The sequence below is a fragment of the Sander vitreus genome, chromosome 6, assembly GCF_031162955.1.
Source record: "Sander vitreus isolate 19-12246 chromosome 6, sanVit1, whole genome shotgun sequence".
Classification (NCBI taxonomy): Eukaryota; Metazoa; Chordata; class Actinopteri; order Perciformes; family Percidae; genus Sander; species Sander vitreus.
The window spans coordinates 32,614,226-32,634,308 of record NC_135860.1 but is presented as its reverse complement, the minus strand read 5'-3'; the positions used below and the strand labels follow the sequence as shown (position 1 = coordinate 32,634,308).

Sequence of the window (20,083 nt, the reverse complement as noted above, 5' to 3'; positions counted from 1 at the left end):
TCTGCTCAACAGTCAATCACGGCTAAATTCCTGTTTTTCTTCCGTCCTATATTTGTTTCTCTCTAAGAGAGCTTGGAGGAAATGTGAAATGTGAAGGAAATCATAAATCCTTTATGAGGACCCAAAGACACAGCATAACCAGTGTGCTTCCGTGGGTTGCATTATAGGGTAACACTGAGCTCTGAAACTACTGAAACACTTTTCCCACTGAAACACTATGTCAGATTGTTCCTGTTAAATATATCCAAATCAGCAACCTGCCTGAAGATGTCTGTATGTATGGTTTTGCTGTAGAAATGATGTTTTCCACCAATGGGTCAGATATTTCTTTCTTAAAGTGGTGGCTTTGCTCCATTGGATGACAACATTTTACTGTGAGAGTGTTTTCATATCCCCCACTTAGTCTCCTCTACAGATGGACACCAGTGGTTTATTACTATTGTATCCCTCTGTTGTTCATCACTTTAACCTGAGGCTCCAGTCCAAATAAACAGCCTATTGTAACCTCCTCAGTGTAACCCTAATTACTCATCAGCAGGAGGATTACTGTAAGGCTTTGTTATTGCACAACAGGTACTACTTCAGTCCTGTGTTTCCCCCAGCTACACATAAAGTATTAAGCAACAGCAGCGGTCTGCTACTCATCAAACATTGATAGTTTACTGACCCTTTCAAGACGTGGGGAATCCCCGCTTTGGAGAAGGAATAAGCGAGGGATTTTGTCTGTATTACAACCTTGAATTTTAGTCACTTGAGACAAACCAATCTTTAATTTTTCATGTAGTCGGAAAAAAATACGACAACTTTTTGACCACAGACCACCGACGTAGCGAGACGACAACTCATCTCCTTAACAACACTGCGTGACCACAGCATAACTAAACACCAGGAAACCGTATGCTACAAGACAGCCATTAGCATTGAAGTCCTGGAGCTGTTTCTCACACTGAATAACAATCAGCTTATGGGAGTGTTCACACATTATGTGATGACTGGTAGGGCTCCATTCATTCCTCTCATATTGTGCCAGAATTAGCATAAATGTGTCTGGTGCTCCTGTGTGAACTAAACCAGGGTCTCGGGTTCCCTCGACCACCTGCACAACTCTCAGCCACTGGTGGATTGGTGGTGGCAGGGAGCTTTGAGCAGCCCACCTGAAAGATGCCAGGCAGTAAGGCATTAGTGTGTGTGTGTGTGTGTGTGTGTGTGTGGTGCATATGGGTGAGCGAGTGCATTTGTCTGTGCACATGTGTCTGTGACGATCAAATTGTTTAGCAGAGGTACGGAGCTCCCTGGACACTTACAAAACTCATGGAACTGTCAACAAGTTGGTGTGTGGGTACAGTATGTGAAAAGCTTTGTGTTCACAAAATGTGTGTGCATGTGTCTGTGCATTCATATGTGTGGGGCTGTACTGTTAGGGAGGAATGCATGAGGTAACCGTAGCTTACATCATGTATGAAATGCCACACAGGTTTTCCTGGAATCAACTTCTCATAATTGTACCTGACAGAGTGGTGCACCCGCAACCCCAACACTGAGCCACCGGAGCGGAAACTCACTGAATCTCCACAGAGAATTCCCAGAACTGCGTTGCTAAAACACAGAGGGTGTTTTTTTCTTTCACCTGTGATACTCTATACACATGACGGCATACAGAAATGAATATGTGAGGTACATATATGGTAGAGTGGAATACATTTGCATGGTTGAATTTGCGTCATGTTCCCTTTGACTTGTAGCCCTGGCCTTGAAGGGAGTGGAGATGTAATCGATAACCAGCTCAAGAAATGATGTAAAAAGAAAAACTTAAATACATTTTAGCTATGTTGAGTCGGACGTATGGTAATGGCTTTTAGGAGGAGAAGGCACCTGTGTATATGTCAAATGGATTGTGTATATGTGTCCGAGAGGAAGACTATGTGTAATTGTACGTATGAAAGACAATATGCGTGTCTTCATGTGTATACACAGGTGTGCGTATGTATGTATGTGAGTGCATGATACATTCTGGGCAGTGTCAGTTTCCACTGCCTGATTGTGTGTGTACCCTATCTGATAAACAACGTGTTACCCTGAATAGCTGACATTCCCTTAGCTGGAAGGGTCCAAAATGTGTTCTCCTCAAGCGCAAGACAAAGTAAGCGTGGCAGCTAGACCTCAGGGCAAAACATCAGCTGAAGGGTTATCTTCATTTTTGAGTCCAGGTTCCATTTTGGAGGAAATGCCTGGAAAGCTCTGTTAAGGACTTTTAAAGTAGTTTCAATATTCCAAAACTATTTACACATTTATTTAAATCCAGGACGGTTGGCAGCATCGTGTATATACAGATCTGATTTCCATCCCTGTCACCCACCTCTGTTTCGGCCAAACCAGAAAATACTACTCTGCATGGAGTTACTTTTCTGGGACTGATTAACCAATCACAGTCTCTCAAAAGGTTAACTAAAGACAGACAGACTAAAGCAAATACACAACATACAGAAATGATTCAAATTTCCATGATCAACCCAGGTGTGATCACTGCTAAAGTTGAAATATGTCTCTGCAACTGAAGACTCCCCAAGCTCCCTCTGAGGCTGTGGCTGCTGACATCCTCTGCCTTGTCTGCCATTACTTTTATTAACAATATCAACATTGCTATTAGGTCTTCTGTTATTTCACTGATGCCTATATGTCTAAAAATCCCACTTCGAGCTACCTCTTATCAGCCAGCAGACAAATTGAATTGACATCAGCTTGAGCAAATGTTTACTCAGGAGATGTAATGAAAATTGTTCTGAAAATGACTCCTGCTATGCTGTCTCAGGTGGGCTAATATAGGTTAACGTTAATCAGTGTGGAAAATCAGGAATAAGCCCATGCTGAGATCTTCACGCTCAGCTTTTCTTTTTTTCTTTTTTTTGTTGTTTTTCCTCCGTAATGCCAAACTTTTAAAAAGGGGGACTGAAGTTTTGGTGGATGAGGTGTAAAAACTCCAGATCAAATTAACCACATGGACAGTCTTTTTTATTTTTATAGTGCATTAGCTGTGACTAATGCAGGTCTGCTTGAGCACTGTCCCACTAAAATAATAGTTATCTTGGCTAAAACACACTCTTGCTCTTTCTGGTTCAACGGGTCGCTCTGGAGTTAAATCCCACTGGCTCCCCCCAGATTCTGACTCCCTACAAAAGGTTGCATTTTTTTTTTTTTACTAATTGGGAAAAGTGTGCTTCAATAAAAAGGAGGCGTACTGGGGATGTGAAGCTGATGGCGGACCTGTGTTTCTCATAACAACAACAACAATGACAGAAACAACAGCTGCAGCAGTGGTTATGGCTGAAGGTTGCTGGTTCATCTCAGGCCACAGAGCTTTTATGATATGGGTTGCAGGCCAGCGGAGCCATGATGGCAGTGCAGAGCCCTGCCGAAACATGAAAGGCTATCCCACAGTGCCATGCACGAAAGCAACAGCAGGGGAGCAGATGGTGCGATGTTTGTCAAAGCGATTTGGGCAGCTGCCGAAACAGTGAGTGGATGATCAAATTTATACATCTGCATATTGAGAAAATCTAGTTCTGGTAAAAGGTAAAAATGTGTGTGAGAACAGAATGCAGTAGTTTGACTACATGTCCTGTACAGTATATGCTGAGGCTACACTCAAGTTGTTGCTCTCTACTTTAACAAACTGTATCTCCTGCTGCTGCTGCTGCTGCTGCTCCCCTGAGCTGGGGTCAGGCTGAATCATAGCTCCTGTGTTTACTCCCTTTTTCTCAGGCTTCAGAACCCCGCAGAGAGGCAGGAGGGGAAGACGAGTGGCAGAGATGGAAAAAGAGCCGTAAGGACACCTGTTTATGATTCAGAGAACTGGACCACACGGCGGTGAGAAGGTGAGAATGAGTCACCTTCCTCTCTCCTTCTAACGCTTCATCACTTGGGCCCTCTACAGGCGGGAACCTGTGGATGCTCCCCCCCCCCCAATCACTCTGACATCGTTCCCCTTCTACTGTATGTAAGAACAGCACAGGCAGCAATTTGACTTTGAGTAATGGAAGAAGGTTTGAATTCCCCCTCCGAGATACTGGAACCAGTTGGGAAACCACAACTATTTAAATGCAGGAAATCTTGATTTTATAAAATGTTAATATGATCTACTCTGGGGACAAGCGAGCAGCATGGCTCAGAGCAACAACCCCCCCCCACCTTCATCTATTCAGCAGGGTGGAGACAGGGAGCAAAGGAAAGGAGGAGGGGGGAGTGTGACAAAAGTAGGGAGAAGAGAGAGGAGGCGGAATAGAATGAGGAGATGGAGTAAATGTGGAGAAGTTTTACCTCATTACATTCCTTTCACCATCCACCTGCAGTCCTAAATTGGAAAAAACATTACTGCCTACATGATAGAAAGGAATGACAAGACAGCTCAATGCTAAATACCACTCTCTCTTTTCTCCTTATTTCTTTTTCTTTCCCTGTGCCTCTCACTTTCCATTTCTCAAAATCTATCAGCTTCCATCTCCGTGTGGCCACATGGTAATTTTAGAGGCCTGAGAAATTATGACTGCCTTCTTTCTCTTTCCTACACTCTCTCGCTCTCTCTCTCTCTCTCTCTCTCTCTGTGCACAGTCTACATGTAAAGTAAATGAAATTCTTTTGGAACTGAAACTGAGCCATTACTTTTCACATTTTTGTTTTTTTTTGGCTGCATTTCCTTTCGCTGTCGCTGGACTTTCTTTCTGGTCTTGGGAGAAATTTAAAAAAAAATAAAATAAAAATGAATAGAGACTTTTGAAGTTTTGTAGAAAGGAAATAATCACTGTCGCCAGAGGCTGAAATCAATTAAATCTGGGATCACGACGACTTTGGCTGATGATGAAGAGGTCCTGTTAAAATAACCCCCACAAACCCAACCCCTCGCCTCACACACAACTGCCCTAATGCTATGTTAGTGTTTGGACAAAATATGAGGTAAGAAAGACTGCGTAACATATCATAAACCGATACAATGTCTTATAATTACTTTACAATCACTCCTTTTAATAAGGTCCATGATATATGATACTGTTTTTAGCAGTGTAGACAAAATGCATCACAGTGGCTTTCAACAATGGATTTAAACCAGCTTAGCAAATACACTTTGCAAACAGTGTTTTTTATTAATGTAAATAACACTACCTTTGTTAACTCACTGCTATAGCCGCCCAACTGTCCTATTACAAACATGTCTGCTGCAGCATTTACATGGGTGTCACAGGCTACATCCGCACTACTACTATTCATTTTTAAACAGGGTTTTGAAACAAAAACAATCTCCGTCCACACAAGCGTTTAGGCTCCGTATCAGAAATTATTTCGTCCATATTAACACGTCTGGAAACGCATACCACATAACCATTCACATACATTGGCATGCAGGTGCCAGTGTAAACAGATTATCTAACATTACTCTGGGGTTGAAAATCATGTATATGTTGAAAATACAGAAATGACTTTGGATAAAGAACAACAATGGTGAAAAGTAAGACCAGGGATTTATTTGCATGGACAGACTAGGAGGTGAAACTGCTACTGAAATGTACGTAAGCCTACCTAACCAATAATAGTCCGTTCCATTCACCTCAGAACTCGGAAGCCGAAGCTGGGAATGACGTCACACCCGAGTTGAATGTGTTCCTTTTACAAGTCGGATTTTCATTGTTTTCATTAGCTCTAGCCAGGTTAGCTATTGTTAGCAACGTCAGCTCATAACAACACATTACACAGTGTTTTTGTGCATACAAACAGCGTAACAACATGTCCAACATAGAAGATGGACAGCACTGCGTGTACGACTGATTTAGTGAGACACAAATAAGACAGAAGTGCTAATAACTGCATGTTACTACAGCGTTCACTACTGTTGATGCACGGAGCAGCTATGTTGGATTTTTAGCTCGGGGACTCGGTGGTTGCCCGAGTTCTGAGCTCGAAAATCCGAGGTCAGGGGGCGTGTTTGCGACTTTGACCTCGGAAAATCCGACTTCCGAGTACAAATGGAACGCACTGTAAGACCGACGAGGGTGTCCATTTCTGCCCGTCCAGACTACAACGCAACCTGGGAGTTTTCAAACCTACACTGGGTCAGCAGCGCTTTGAACTGCCTCACTCCTGTTCAGTGGTTTCTATGCAAGTGCCATATCTCTTTCAAATAGATGCCAACTAAGTCTGCACAACTGTGTAAACAATTGTCTTAGCCATCAATTACAGTGGCTCCTTTTTAAATACTTAGCATTGCTTGCTTGTCTCTAAAGACAGAGTATCTCTGCACACATTGAGCGGTTTCAGTAACAGGCGGGTGCTCGGAGCCCTCCTCTTTTCACCACTTCCCCCCGTGGACGTCTCATCACCTGATTCCTTTTAACAGACTTGTCAGAAGAGACGGGACCATGCCAGAAGGACATGAGGAGTTGAGCAGAAGATGTGGAAAACCACATGTTCATCAACCACTGGTTCCACGTCTCCTGCTGTGTAATACACACTCACACAAATATGGCCGCAGAGACAGGCATCCATTTGTATACGCAAACATCTATAGAAGTACAGATGCAGTAATAAATGCAGGCACCCAACCATCTCCGTCACTGTCCAAGTACATGACAGATTGTGAATACATGTGACTTGTGTAATAATGACATGTTGCAATATGGCGTCTAGCTTGCTGCATCTCCTGTCAGACCTTCATCGGCCCCTCGTTTCATCAGCTGATGAAGAATCATCTCTCTCCCCCAGACTAGAGAGAGTGTGCATTTTCACACAGAGGCTCTTGTAAGCGCCGCAGAAGACACCACCTCCATCTGTGATCATCTATCTTCATCCTTCTTGACCCTCCTCTTACTCCATCTGTGATCCTCTCTCGCTCTTTCCACTCCCATGAAGCAGCCTCTCCCTATACAAACTCTGTCTATCACTGGCTCTTCCTCGAACCCTCCCTCATCCACACACATCAGCTCCCTCTGTTCTCTACTGTAACTCAATATGTGGCCAATCAGCTAGAGGCTTTGGAGTTTTGCTCATTACAGACTTTACAGCTGCGGGGCCTCGCTGGGAAGCCAGACATCTGCAGCACCTTCCAATATCTTGTCTCTCCTGGGCCGACATAAACAGACAGAAGAAAACATCTGCAGTGTAGGTGAAAGGATTGTGGGAGCCCAGGAAAGAATCTGAGAGATAAGGGGAGGATATGGGAAGATGAGAAATGTCGGCTACAGATGCAGAAAGAAAGAAAGAAAGAAGCAGAAAGAAAAGGAAAAGGGAAGGTAACCTAACCCCAAGGCTTAAAACATGTAATTAAAAAGGGCTGGGAATGTAATCAAATGTGCTACTGTTATTCATTGAGGATAATATAATAACATGAGATTATAACTCTATATTATACGCACATATATACACACACACACACACACACACACATATATATATATATATATATATATATATATATATATATATATATATATATAAAAAATACCATTTATGAAGTCACTCTTACCAGTTATTGCAATAATGTAATGTGGGAGCAATATGTGTGAATGTATTATCTTCATATGTTTTAGCCATCCTTGCATTACATTTCCCAATCAGTTGCTAAAGGGCTGCTTCTCAGCTTCTGCTCCTCGGTGGTTATTGAAGACTTGCTGCTATACAGAATTGAATATAAAGCCACAATAACATAAATTAAATATCTGACTAAACATAGTTGTATAATATATATGAGCAGGAACAATATATTAATTCAGGAGCATGACTGGGTTAAGCTTAGCTAACCGAATGAAAAAAACATGTTTTGCATATTGAATTACCAGAAATACCATTCCTGATTGCACGATAGCCAATAATGAAGACACAGAGTGACTGTAGCTGTAATAGTGTCAGGGAATTTGACCTAAAAATAGCATATTTCTGCTCCAGGCAAAAAGAAAGGTTATGGAGGAGGATGTGAAAGAACGTGATTTGGGACCCGGCTGAGGGGGGGGGGAGAAAGGCAAAGGATGAGTGATAGGAGGAAAAGTGGGATGTCTTGTCCCCCACTGAGGCCTTGTAGACTCGGTAGCTGCTACAGCCTGCCAAATTATAACCTCATCTGGGTTTGGAGACACCTGGCTATTCACACCAGAGCATGCGAGATGACTTCCACAGCTGTCCGACCATGTATTACATGTTTGGAGGGACAGCAGGGTCTCTGTCATTCAATAACACATAGAGTATGGAAGTTCTCATGACTCATGTCATGGGAATTATAATGGCCCCCAGCCCAACTCTTAGACAGTTTATTTCTCTTTCATTGCAGGTGATGTTAAGCAGAGCAGTGAGAGAGATGAGTGGAGTCTTTCGCCTTCTTTATACAGTAGTAGCAGGACTCGTCGACCACAACACATCCTGATACAAGTAATTAATAAAACATTTAGTTTGCTTAACACATTACCATTCTGTGCTTTCTTAAAGTTTCCATATTTATTCACACTATGCTGTGTATGTTTATATTTGGGAAGGATTTTCAGAATAATGGTAGAGATGGAGGAGTTTAAAGAGAAGAGAGAGCACCTGGAAGCATGTTTGGTACCTGTATGTGTTGGGAGTACCACATGTACATGTACCACTATATCGGAAACGTTTAATTTACGGTATAGTTCCGTTCCGCCGGATGTCTTTCATTTCGGCCGCATGTCCGTCCCCTTCCTCTGTCTCTGTGTTGGCGTTCTAACCTCTGGTGGATTTGTGAGGACTATGGTTAACTGCTCCTCAGATCTCTGCAGGGTAAATCCAGACAGCTAGCTAGACTATCTGTCCAATCTGAGTTTTCTCTTGCACGACTAAAACTACTTTTGAACGTACACGTTCCACCAAAACAAGTTCCTTCCCGAGGCTATTTTGCAGAGGCACCGGGGCTCCGTCCGCAAGATGATTGTGACTGGTTTAAAGAAATGCCAATGAACCAGAACACATTTTTCTCCCATCCAGGAATGCTGTGTGGACTAGGCCAGACCTTCCTCCGCAGCGCTTTGGAGGAAGGTCCGGCAATGCGAGACAAAGCGATACATGTATGTGTCACTCTCTACCTGCAGGGCGTCCCCCAGGTCGGCAGTGCTGATCTCAGGGTCCTCTGTGGTGTTGAAGGGGACAGGAGTTATCCTGACAAAGGTAAGGACGCGGGGTTCAGGGTACCTCCACAGCATCACCCCTGGGTTGTCCTCTGTCTCACTGTAGAACACCACCTCATGGGGCCCTGGCAGTCTCTGGGAAGCTGCCAGAAAAGAAGAGTAAACCAAAATATTAGAATGACTTCACTTTACTCTGTCCATAATCTGAAAGCAATGCTCATGCTGTGCTTTACAGGGAGACATAACAAAAGAGGGAAAACACACAGAGGGCCCTATTTTAACGATCTAAGCGCACGGCGTGAAGCGCCTGGCGCAGGTGCGTTTAGGGCGTGTCCCCAAATCCACTTTTGCTAGTTTGACGGCGGAAAAAAGGGTCCTTGCGCCGGCAGCATGGTTCTAAAGGGTTGTCCTTAGTGTCTTCATTAATCAGAGGTGTGTTTTGGGCGTAACATGCAACAAACCAATCAGAGGTCATCTCCCATTCCCTTTAAAAGCCAGGCGCGTTTGGACCTTGGAGCATTGCTGTTATGATGGAGGATTTGCTAAGCAGGAAGGAGAGATGTTCAGGAGAAGAAAAAAGATGAAACATGATAGCTGACCCGACAGATAAAAAACACTGTGACTGGAAAGCAGAGGATGAACTGGAAGGAATAAATGTATTTTATATTTTAAGATACAGTAGATTACTAGTTTACCGCGCGTCACTCTTCTGGTATCATACAAAGCCACTTCTTCACAAGATTTCAGAACAAAAAGCCCGTTTAAAAGGCTTAACTGGCGTCCTTGAACATTCACAGATGCTTGCTGAAGAAAGAAACATGCAGAGAAAAAAATGGACGGATGAAAATTCTTAGGAATAATGTGAAAATTCACATTATGTTCCAATGAGGGATGCATTGTATAATTCTTTTCCCATTATGAAATTTGCCGAATGTGGCAAAGAAAACAAAAACAAAAAACAATGTAACTTTGACTTGCATATATCTTTGCTGCTGCGTTGTTATTTCTACTATGGAATCTAAACCTTCCTAAACAATATCTCTTAAAAGAGCACGGTGGGTGTTTCCACGCTTTCAGAATGTTTATGTTTATTAAGATGCCGTCTATAAACAAAGTGGCTGAGTAAACATTTTTGCTATTGAGTAAACAGCCATTGATTGAACCATGCCAAGCACCTGCAAAAGCTGGATAACACTGGATCTAAACTTCTGAGTGGTGTTTGACTTAAGTCGTGGCTGCTGTTTGGGATTCAAGTCCTTTGGAAAAATGTTTATTTGAAAAAAACAGTCAAGCAGAGAACTGCTGCTTTGCTTGGCCCCTGGAGGTACAAACACTGAGAGTCTCTTTCCAGAAAACACATTTCAAGGGGCAGCAAAATCTGTCTGGGGCTAATTTTTCCCTTTATGTGAAGCGGTGAGCTACCCACTTGAAGGTAGACAGCGTATTGTTCTTTTGCGAAACGGTGGATGAAAGAAAAACAGACACTTTCATGAGGTTTTGCTTTGATTCGAGTTAGCTTGAAAAGTGAGAGGCAGGGACAGAGACTCCCTCTACCCTTCTCTGCCTTCTCTCCATCTTTCATCTCCTCCTCTGTCCATCTATCCCATCCAGCCCTGTGTTGGGCCCCTGGGGGCCACTCACTGTTCTCTGTACTCCGGGGCCCGGGTTTCTCTTTCTGTTGACAACATGTTGCAGACAGATTGTGCTCTGTGTTCAAGTTCACTACTGTACGTTCTGCTGTTTCAGCCAGCATATTAAATGCATCAAAGACCAGTGGAACAGTGCAACAAACAAAGCCTCAACCACAGCTGACAGAGTGGACGGCTGGTCTACAGCCAGAGAGAAGTTTGATCCTCTGTGTATAATGTTCCTGTGTGTGTCTGTGTGCGTGCACGTAAGAGGACAGCACACACAAAGCACAAAGAGGGGGAATAAACAGCATGCTACTCAGAGTGGAACCAGGCAGACATGTCCGATGAAACTTCTTTCCACACAGGGCTTTGATCTGACTTTGATTTAAGGCGATGTGTATCTTAAGTGACATCTCACTTTGGCACAAAGGTTCCTTTTTCAGGAAGTACCAACTCAGTTATATGAGTTTATGAATGATTGACTATGGTTACTGTTCATCCTATGGAATTCAGGGACCAGTGCTTACCACTGCGCCGTGCATTTTGAAAACCTTGTCAAGAAATAGCAGGGTAAATGTATGTCCAGGTAATATTATTTCTTGGACAATGCTTTTTGTCTGTTTGCGACTAAAAACAGCAGTGTTGTAGTGCTCGAGATCGGTCTTAGTCTTGAGACCGGTCTCAAGACCACATTTTGAAGGTCTTACTCAGTCTTTTCTCCGTCTCAGCTAAAGAGGACACAGGATTTCTTTTCAAGACCGGTCAAGACCACAACTGCCTTTTGATTATTTTATCAAGTCACTTCTCATGATACACTTACGGTAATAAAAGAGGTGAATGAAGAAGAATCTTAATTTGTTTACTGTGGGGTTTTTTTTTTTAGCATTTTCTACATTTTATTGTGGCATGCAGTGTGGGACTCGCACTGGTCTGGTATTGGTCTTGCCAAGGTCTCAACCCCTTTAAGCTGCCTACACATGATAGGCGTTAAAACTGCTTTGTGCCGGCCGCTACATTGATTTCCTATGGGGAGGGTGGTGGCGCCCAACTCTGCGCTGCGCCACCCCTGGCGTCGTGCACCGCTCAGATTTTCCGCTTTGCTCTGCGCTCAAAGTTCAAATTATTTCAACTTTGACCTAGTTGCCGCTGACCTTTGGAAAGCGTGCATGTTATGCGGAAAATAGCTTCCTTGCCACCCTTGATGACGAATACCTGCGCTGCGCTTATCATGTGTAGGCGGCTTTAAAATCTCGGTCTTGGTCTCGATACACTCTGGTCTTGGTGATGACTTGGTCTTGGTTTAGGTGGTGTTTCACTACAACACTGGCAAACAGCAAGCAATCTTTAGGGAGTCGGGGCTACTGCTCAACATCTATTAAGGTGCTGTTCTGAGAATGAATCACGTCACTAGGATAAAGTAGGATTTATTGAGTATAGCAGCCCATGCTTTACCTAGGGATAAGCCTGGCTACACTATCAGCCCCTCTGCACATGATCAGCTTGCACTGTATAAACATTCACCTGAGTCCTGGATGTATTGAAAATACCCTGTACGCAGGTCATCTGAGCTGTGCTCTGTCCGGGGGGAGAGAGAGCCTGGAGAAGGAGGTGGCTGGGTGTGGCAGGCCTTGCCCTTGGAACAGCTATCAGCTGACTCTGAACCTTTCTGGAGGTTTAGGTACTCCAGTAGGTGCTCCTCCACCAGCTTCAGGCAGCTCAGATGTTCCTGTCCCCAGAAGACCTGTCGAGACAGAAGCACAGAGGGTGAGGTGGTTGGGAGGGAGCAGCAAGTAAAGAGTGCCGGGATGGTGAACGAGAGGAGACAGAGGCCAACAGGGATGTCAAGATGTAGGGTTTGGGTATATTGGATGAAAGAAAAAGAGAGACATAGGGGAAGTAAAGAAAGAAGCTAAAACAGACTGTGATAAGGAAAAAGAGAGTGACACAGACTCACAGCTGATGCATAAATACCTACGTTTACAATTATTTAAACAGGAAGAGAAGCAGTCGGGGTTACCCTCATCATCACCCCTTCACATCCTTTTTAGCATTGCCCAACACAACCTCACATCCTCCTTACTTAGCCGTGGCATTCCCCTTCCCGTGCTCCATCAAAGCAGGTCTGCCTGGGGTTTGGACTAAGGACCAGGAATCTCTGAGTCAAAAACTCTTCACACATGGAGCTGCCTGCCTGCTACTCACTAGCTCCCAAGGGTGGGTTATGACTAAACTCTAAAAAACAGGAAAATTTGGGGATTTTTTTTCCCCCCAGGTTTTTGGAAAGAGAGCACGACAAGAAGGAATCGGAAGGAATTCCGGCGGTTTTTGCACAGCACTTGATTAAAACACCACAAACGCCAATATTTACAGTGGGAAATGTATGATTACGTATTAAGTGTTGAGTTACGAGTCATGTTTCTGTTAATGGGCACGCAATAAAAGCATTAAGAGAACCACTGAAAATGGGGGAGGGGTTGGGGGTTCCCCCTGAAAAAGTAATGTGGAATAATACATTAGTAATAATGTGTTCAGTTAGTTACATTGAAAAGGGACTTTTCGGTGTGGACATTATGTAACCTCGCACAGGAAAAAAAGGCACACATAAGATATAACACCCTCCCCCCTAAAAATAGCCTTTTAATATCCCACCACTTAACCGGCAGATGTGACTCAAATCTACAGTGGAGTTACAGCATGCAATTCCTACTGTCATATCACTTCAGCTGCAAAGAGGACAGAAGCCGAGGGGGGAAAAAAGAGGAGGAGTGTGATGAGCTGTGCTGTGGGTGTCAGCTCACTGTAAGGATTCATTTGGAAACCAAAGGCACTCAAGGCGACCAGTGGTGGAATGTAACTAAGTACATTTACTCAATTGTACTTTTTTGGGCCTGTATTTATAGGACATGAAAGGGGAGAGAGAGGGGGAATGACATGCAGCAAAGGGCCGCAGGTCGGAGTCGAACCCGCGGCCGCTGGGTTGAGGAGTGAACCTCTATATATGGGCGCGCTCTACCAGGTGAGCTACCTAAGCGCCCTCCACTACATTATTCTGACAGCTTTAGTTACTAGTTACTTTACACATTAAGATTTTTTTTGCACAAAAACCATATGAAGTTTATCAAAATTATGAAAAAATTATTATGATTAGACGATTAAACACTTAGTTGTTCGACAGAATTGTTTGGATTGTTTCCAGTTTCGAAAATGTGAGGATGTTTCTGCATTGAGTACTTTTACTTTTAATACTTTAAGTACATTTTCCTGACGATACTTACTTACTTTAACTGAAGTAACATTTTTCAATGCAGGACTTTTACTTGTAACAGAGTATTTTTACAGTGTGGTATTAGTACTTTTAGTTAAGTAAAGGATTTAAATACTTCTTCCACCACTGAAGCCGACGTGACGTTTAAGTGGGCAGCAGCATGGCCTCTTGATTCCAGGCTGTTCTCTAACTGGAAGAGCCTTGTTCAAGCCCTTGGGTTTACGTGTCAAGACACGTCACTCTAACCAGGTGTAGAGGTGCTGATCTGACCCCGGCCTCTAGAAACTGTGCAGGGGATAAAACTTTTGACTGAGGGTGCTGAATTGATGTCACGGGTATACAGTACAAACCTGCAGCAGGCCTCCCTTCAGGTCCAGCAGCAGTTTAGGGGGGCCGGGCTCAGGTCCGGGGCTGCCGCTGTGCCGACACCACCGAGCCTCCAGGGAGGTGCTGCAGGAGAACGGCCCCAGCAGGAGACGGCTTCGGTCCTTCAGCCCTGTTCTCACCAACAAATCTTGCAGCTCCAGCTGCAACGACGCAGCCTGAACTGCATCTAGGAAGAGAGGAGGGGTAGCAATGAATGACATGTAGAGCACGGGGGGGGGGGGGTGGGTGGGGAGAACTACAGAGGGAAAACAGAAGGTAAATGATACGTCAAAAAAACATTTGGACTATGATGAGGAAAAATGTCTTGTCAATGTCACGTAAGTGGTTTGTGGATAAAGTAGGAGCAGTTACTAATTTATTGATTACACATTTGGGGGAAAAAGGGAGGAAAGAGGGTTCAAATAGACAGGGAATGTCTAAAATAAATACTAGTTTCAAAGTGAAATATTGATATCTTTAATTATGTATAAAAACTAACACAGCTAATTGATACAAGTGCAACCAAGCCAGATGAAACTGAAACGCATACACAATTCAACCTTAAAATTCAGTTGCACGAATGCTTGCCTCTGTTTTTTTTATACTAAGTTCATTTACAACAGTCTGTCTATGTAATAGCAAAACATACAGTACAACCACATCACTGGCCTCTAAAATATCCTACTCATTTGATGTTATTAACATAAACACTTGCCTCTCAAAGAGGAGAGCATGATTGTTCCTCTTTAACAATTACGTGCAAACTATAGTATACTGTATGTCTCTGCCTTTGACTTTGTTTCTGAATCTATGGAATGATAAAAAAGAAAGTACAAGTTTGCTCAATTTAGGTGGACTGTTATGCACTAACGGAAGTTATTTATTAGACTGGGTACAAGTTGCCAGAGTGAGGAAAATGTTCCAATATTTGGTTCTGAGGCTAAAAACGTACAACATGCAACCATCAGTTAATAGAAAGAGCAGATGACTGACTGTCTCTAAACCGAGGTGTTTTGGGGTCTTGGTAACACACATTTGAACCTGTATGGATTCAAGTCCTGTGATCTGGTAAACTAAAAGGTTTAGCAGACAGGATGACATGGAGAAAACCCTAATGGGACCCAGACAGAGAAGCCAAACAACCACTCATCCTGAAAGAACCAAAAGTAGCAAAAGCCCCAACTTAATAAGGACAGCATTCTCTGTCCTTTCCATTAAAACAGAGATGTGTCACTGTGGTCACAGGCTGTATTGAACACGGTCTTTTGGTCCCATAAATCAGCGGACTGAAACCCCTTCTACTAGTCGTTGACATGGGAGGGCTGATCTGGTCAGTTAAAGCTACATCAGCAGCAGCCCACTTGGAAACCTCAAACCTACATGACTAATAACACCCTGAGAAGTGGCTCTTTAAAATTGCTTTTTAACTCCAGTCTGGCTGTTGGTCTGGGAACGTAAAACAAAGTAGCGACACACCTGTTTCAGTCCCTAACTATAAGTATTGTATTATAGTTCCTATTAAACAGCTGCTTTTTGCAGAGGCATCTCTACAATACAACAAGGGGTAACCTTTTGCAAACTGAAAATGAACACCCAGAAGTTATTATATGAAACTAGCCTGTCCTTAAACTCTTCATACAATAGAATTTGTATTTATCAAATTATTTATTCTATATTGTTATTTGTGGCTAAAACACCTGACACCCCAGTTATATAAATATAGCAAATCCATGTTAGTGCTTTTATATATGTATATATATTTTGTTTATATGTCAGTTCTTTGACCACAGTGCACTTGGGGTTCACTTGGGGTAAATCAGGATGGAAGAGATGGAAAGGCATAAGAAGGGAGTGGGGGAGGAGTTGATAAATGAGGAGACAAATAGATATAGACAAGGAGGGAGGGAGTGAGACACAGAACCAGAGGGTGTGAGAGTGAGAGAGCGAGCGAGATAGGATTTGATGAAGATGTTTCACGCAGGCGTCCTCACATCTTTCCAGGCTTGGTAAACTGACTAAGGAACATTTTATTCAACATTAGAGCGCAATAACACAACAGGGGGGTTCGAATGAAAGAGGGCTTCTCTTGTATAAATCATTCTGGGGAGAAATATTATACGGGGATGACTCATTTCTCTCAGGAAAGACATTGTTGATGCAAGTTGGCAGTTTACCTGCTAATATCTTCTGGTGTTGCAGCGCAGAGCGAGCTGTTAGAGATTACTTACTCAACTGTGGACATCAGGTTTATTTTCATGGCTAGGATTTATTAGACAGCACAAGGGAACTCCCAAACTGCCCTAGTAAATGGAGGATCTTTCATTCACACACGTATAAAAGGAGACACAAGCACATGTACATAGACACACACTGGAAAAAAAAAATGCCCGCACATATGCAGATTTTAATGCATATGCACAACCATGCACACCCAGGTGAACAAGTGGAAACAACTACACCCGCACACACATTTGCGCACACACATGCACAATGTGTAGCAAAGTATGCTCTCCAGTCTGACCATGCGTCATTTACAGCCCAGTTGACCGCAGCATCCTGGTGCTAAAGCCAGCAGCCAGCACTCTTAATAATCAACCTAATTGGGAGTGGTTTTAATGAGGGGAATCCCTTTCTTTCATCATCTCTAACTCCATTCTTCCATCCAGACTGAATAATAGTCAGAGGCACATTTCTCCATGCTCTCTCCATCCCTGCTTTTGCCCTGTATGGCCATAGTACTGCTATTTAGGTTGGTTTCCAGAGATGTGTCAGCAGACGGCCCAAAGACATTACACTGCTCAGCTGTGAAGTACTGCCATAAGAAGGGAGGGGCGGAGGGAATGTTAAAGGGGGTGAAAAAAGAGCTGGGAAAGTATAGGAGGATGAGGCAGGCGGTACCTGCGTTCACTTGAATAGAGTATGTAACATATTTGCAGATGGTGGGTAAAGCCACATGAAGCAAGAGACAATGAGGAAGAGAGAGAGAGAGATGGAAGAAATAACAAATAACATGGACACAGATAAATGAGAGAAAACTAAAAGAGCACGAGATTGATGGGAAGAAAATAAAGCAGCAGCAGCAGCATCCAGACACAGTTGCAGTAAGAGAGATAAGTACTGGAGGCCAGTGTAGAGACAGTCAGCACTTAATAGGCTCTGCACCGTACGAGACAAACACAGATACACATGTGCACACATGCCCCAGAAATACAAAGATCTTTCACAGACACCAATCACTATAGCATGACATAGGGATGAACAAGAACATTGTTTTATGTCACTAAGACATACACACTCACTCACACGCAGAAAGACACAGGAGCAAATGGGCAGCTGTTGTTTTGGGGGTATTTGTGGTGGCTGCGCTATGTGTTTGGGGTTTAGTTGACTGGCTCAGATGGCGCTGAATGAAATAGATCTTTGCATATGAAAATGGCAATGGCACACGCACTCACACACACACACACACACACACACACACACACACACACACACACACAACAGTTTTTGTCTGTTTTTCTAAATAGTAAATTAAATAATCGTTTAAGACTGCTTTTTAGCCATAAGTAAGCAAGTACAAAGTAGTAGTAGTACAAATAATATCTGCCCATAACTGCAGACAAAGAGCAGTACATGGAAAACACTTCAGTGTACAATATTTAATGATAAAAGCCAAAGTGGGTGGTGGGGAATATAGGCTGGATGGAAATCTTCCTAAAGTGAAATACTTTTCTGGAAAACGCTTGGGTAAGATTAGATAGAATCGGAGACATTGATTTACCGTGTCGGTTTCTCCCTGGCAGCCGTTATCTGACCACTGCCTGGCTGATTTATACCCCGGGATGCACTGGTATCAATTAGAAGAAACCTAAAGGAGTCATTACCTAACTAGCAGAGGCCCCCGAAGACTGTCTGGGATGGTAAGAGTAATAGAAGTAATATACTGTCACTCACCACAGAAATACACTATACCTCACCACAAGACCACTATAGGACACTAGAGAAAACTGGTTTCGTAGGAGGGGACACCGTCGGCCAAAATGGCACAATGCTACGGAGCTGTGCGTCATTCCAAGCCGTTACACAGTAACTGATGAGTGTTGATAAGTTACATATGGGTTCAATGACAGTTGCAACACATTAGCAAACACAGCAAATTACGTATGGTAGATGGGTTTTCATTTCTTAATAATTAACTCTACATGTGATCTCATCATAGGAAGACATGTATGAAGATAATGCTGCAAGTAGAGAGATCTTATTCCCACAATTGGAATTTTCACAGTATGCCATTCTGCTACCCAACTTAAGCCTGATGGGTGCTGACAAATTATCGGGTTTTAGGTCGAACTCGGGCCATCTCATTTAATACAGCTTCAGGCTCGGTGTGGTTTTGGTTTTGGTAATTTTCAAATGTAATTTAATAAGGAATCAACTCTCTTTCTCTCTGGCTGCTCCAACGGTCTGTGTCTGTGTGAACATGTGTCTTAGGACATGCAGGTCCCAGCGGGAAAAGTGATCAAAACAGCAAAACTATGTTAATAATGTTATTTGTTACATTAACCTGGCAAACTAACGCTCCGTACATGATAAAATCAAGCACAATGTTGCTAAAGGGGGGCTTCTTAAAATCTCCACTGATTCAGGACAGACTTCTTTATTATTGAACCTTATGGCCTTAAATGACCTATGATTGTGCTTGCACATAGTTTTGTACTGGATTATGACTGTTGAAGAATCCAGCCACGTTAAAGCAGATAGTTTCGGCTGCAATTTGTGTTATGTTCTACTGAACATGTACCTTTGTTTCATTTTGCAACTTGCCCTTTGTGCTGGTTGGCCGCAGAGCCTCTGGGCCCTATTTTAACGATCTGAGCGCACGGCGTGAAGCGCCTGGCGCAGGTGCGTTTAGGGCGTGTGTCCAAATCCACTTTTGCTAGTTTGACGGCAGTAAAAAGGGTCTGTGTGCCGGGAGCATGGTTCAAAAGGGTTGACCTTAGTGTCTTCATTAATCAGAGGTGTGTTTTGGGCGTAACATGCAATAAACCAATCAGAGGTTATCTCCCATTCCCTTTAAAAGCCAGGCGCGTTTGGACCTTGGAGCATTGCTATTATGATGGAGGATTTGCACCGTAATATTTGTATTTGTAATCTTCTGCATGTGTGCGTGCTGCTGTGCGTCCCTGTGTGTGTAACAAGCATAGTGTGTGCACTGTGCACGAGCCTAGGAGCATTTTACTAATGCTCTGTTAAAATAACAATGAAATGCTGCGTTATTGACTTTAGACCAGGTTTTTGTTGGTCAATGGCGCGATCACTTCCCGCTGTCTCAAGATAGCAATACTCCCAGAGTGCACCTGAACACACCTCCCTGTAAGACCAGCACGCCCAGAGTGCACCTGAACACACCTCCCTGTAAGACCAGCACGCCCAGAGTGCACCTGAACACACCTCCCTGTAAGACCAGCACGCCCAGAGTGCACCTGAACACACCTCCCTGTAAGACCAGGTCGCAGAGATGGGCGCCGTGCATTTGCTATTTAAACGACGTGGGCACTGGATGGGAAACTGACAACTGGGTCGGTCTTAAACTAGCAAAGAGATTTGCGTCGGGCTTTGTGCTGTGCTGCGCCGGGTGCAAGATAGGACCCTTTGTCTGTGTAGGTTAATATTATGACCGTTCCCAGGCCAGTTATTTTTTATTT

The 20,083-nt window shown here is 43.4% G+C and overlaps 1 protein-coding gene across 4 annotated transcripts in view; it reads right to left on the bottom strand.

Moving 5' to 3' along the window:
* vps13b (vacuolar protein sorting 13 homolog B) overlaps positions 1 to 20,083 on the bottom strand; it is a 352,525-nt gene that overhangs the window by 69,566 nt on the left and 262,876 nt on the right. For all 4 annotated transcript variants that reach the window (XM_078253791.1, XM_078253793.1, XM_078253790.1 and 1 more), the window contains 3 exons: positions 14,363 to 14,565; positions 12,269 to 12,488; positions 9,075 to 9,259 (listed from right to left, as the gene is read on the bottom strand). In XM_078253791.1, coding sequence (XP_078109917.1) covers positions 9,075 to 9,259; positions 12,269 to 12,488; positions 14,363 to 14,565 — 608 coding nt within the window. The remainder of the gene's footprint in view (positions 1 to 9,074; positions 9,260 to 12,268; positions 12,489 to 14,362; positions 14,566 to 20,083) is intronic.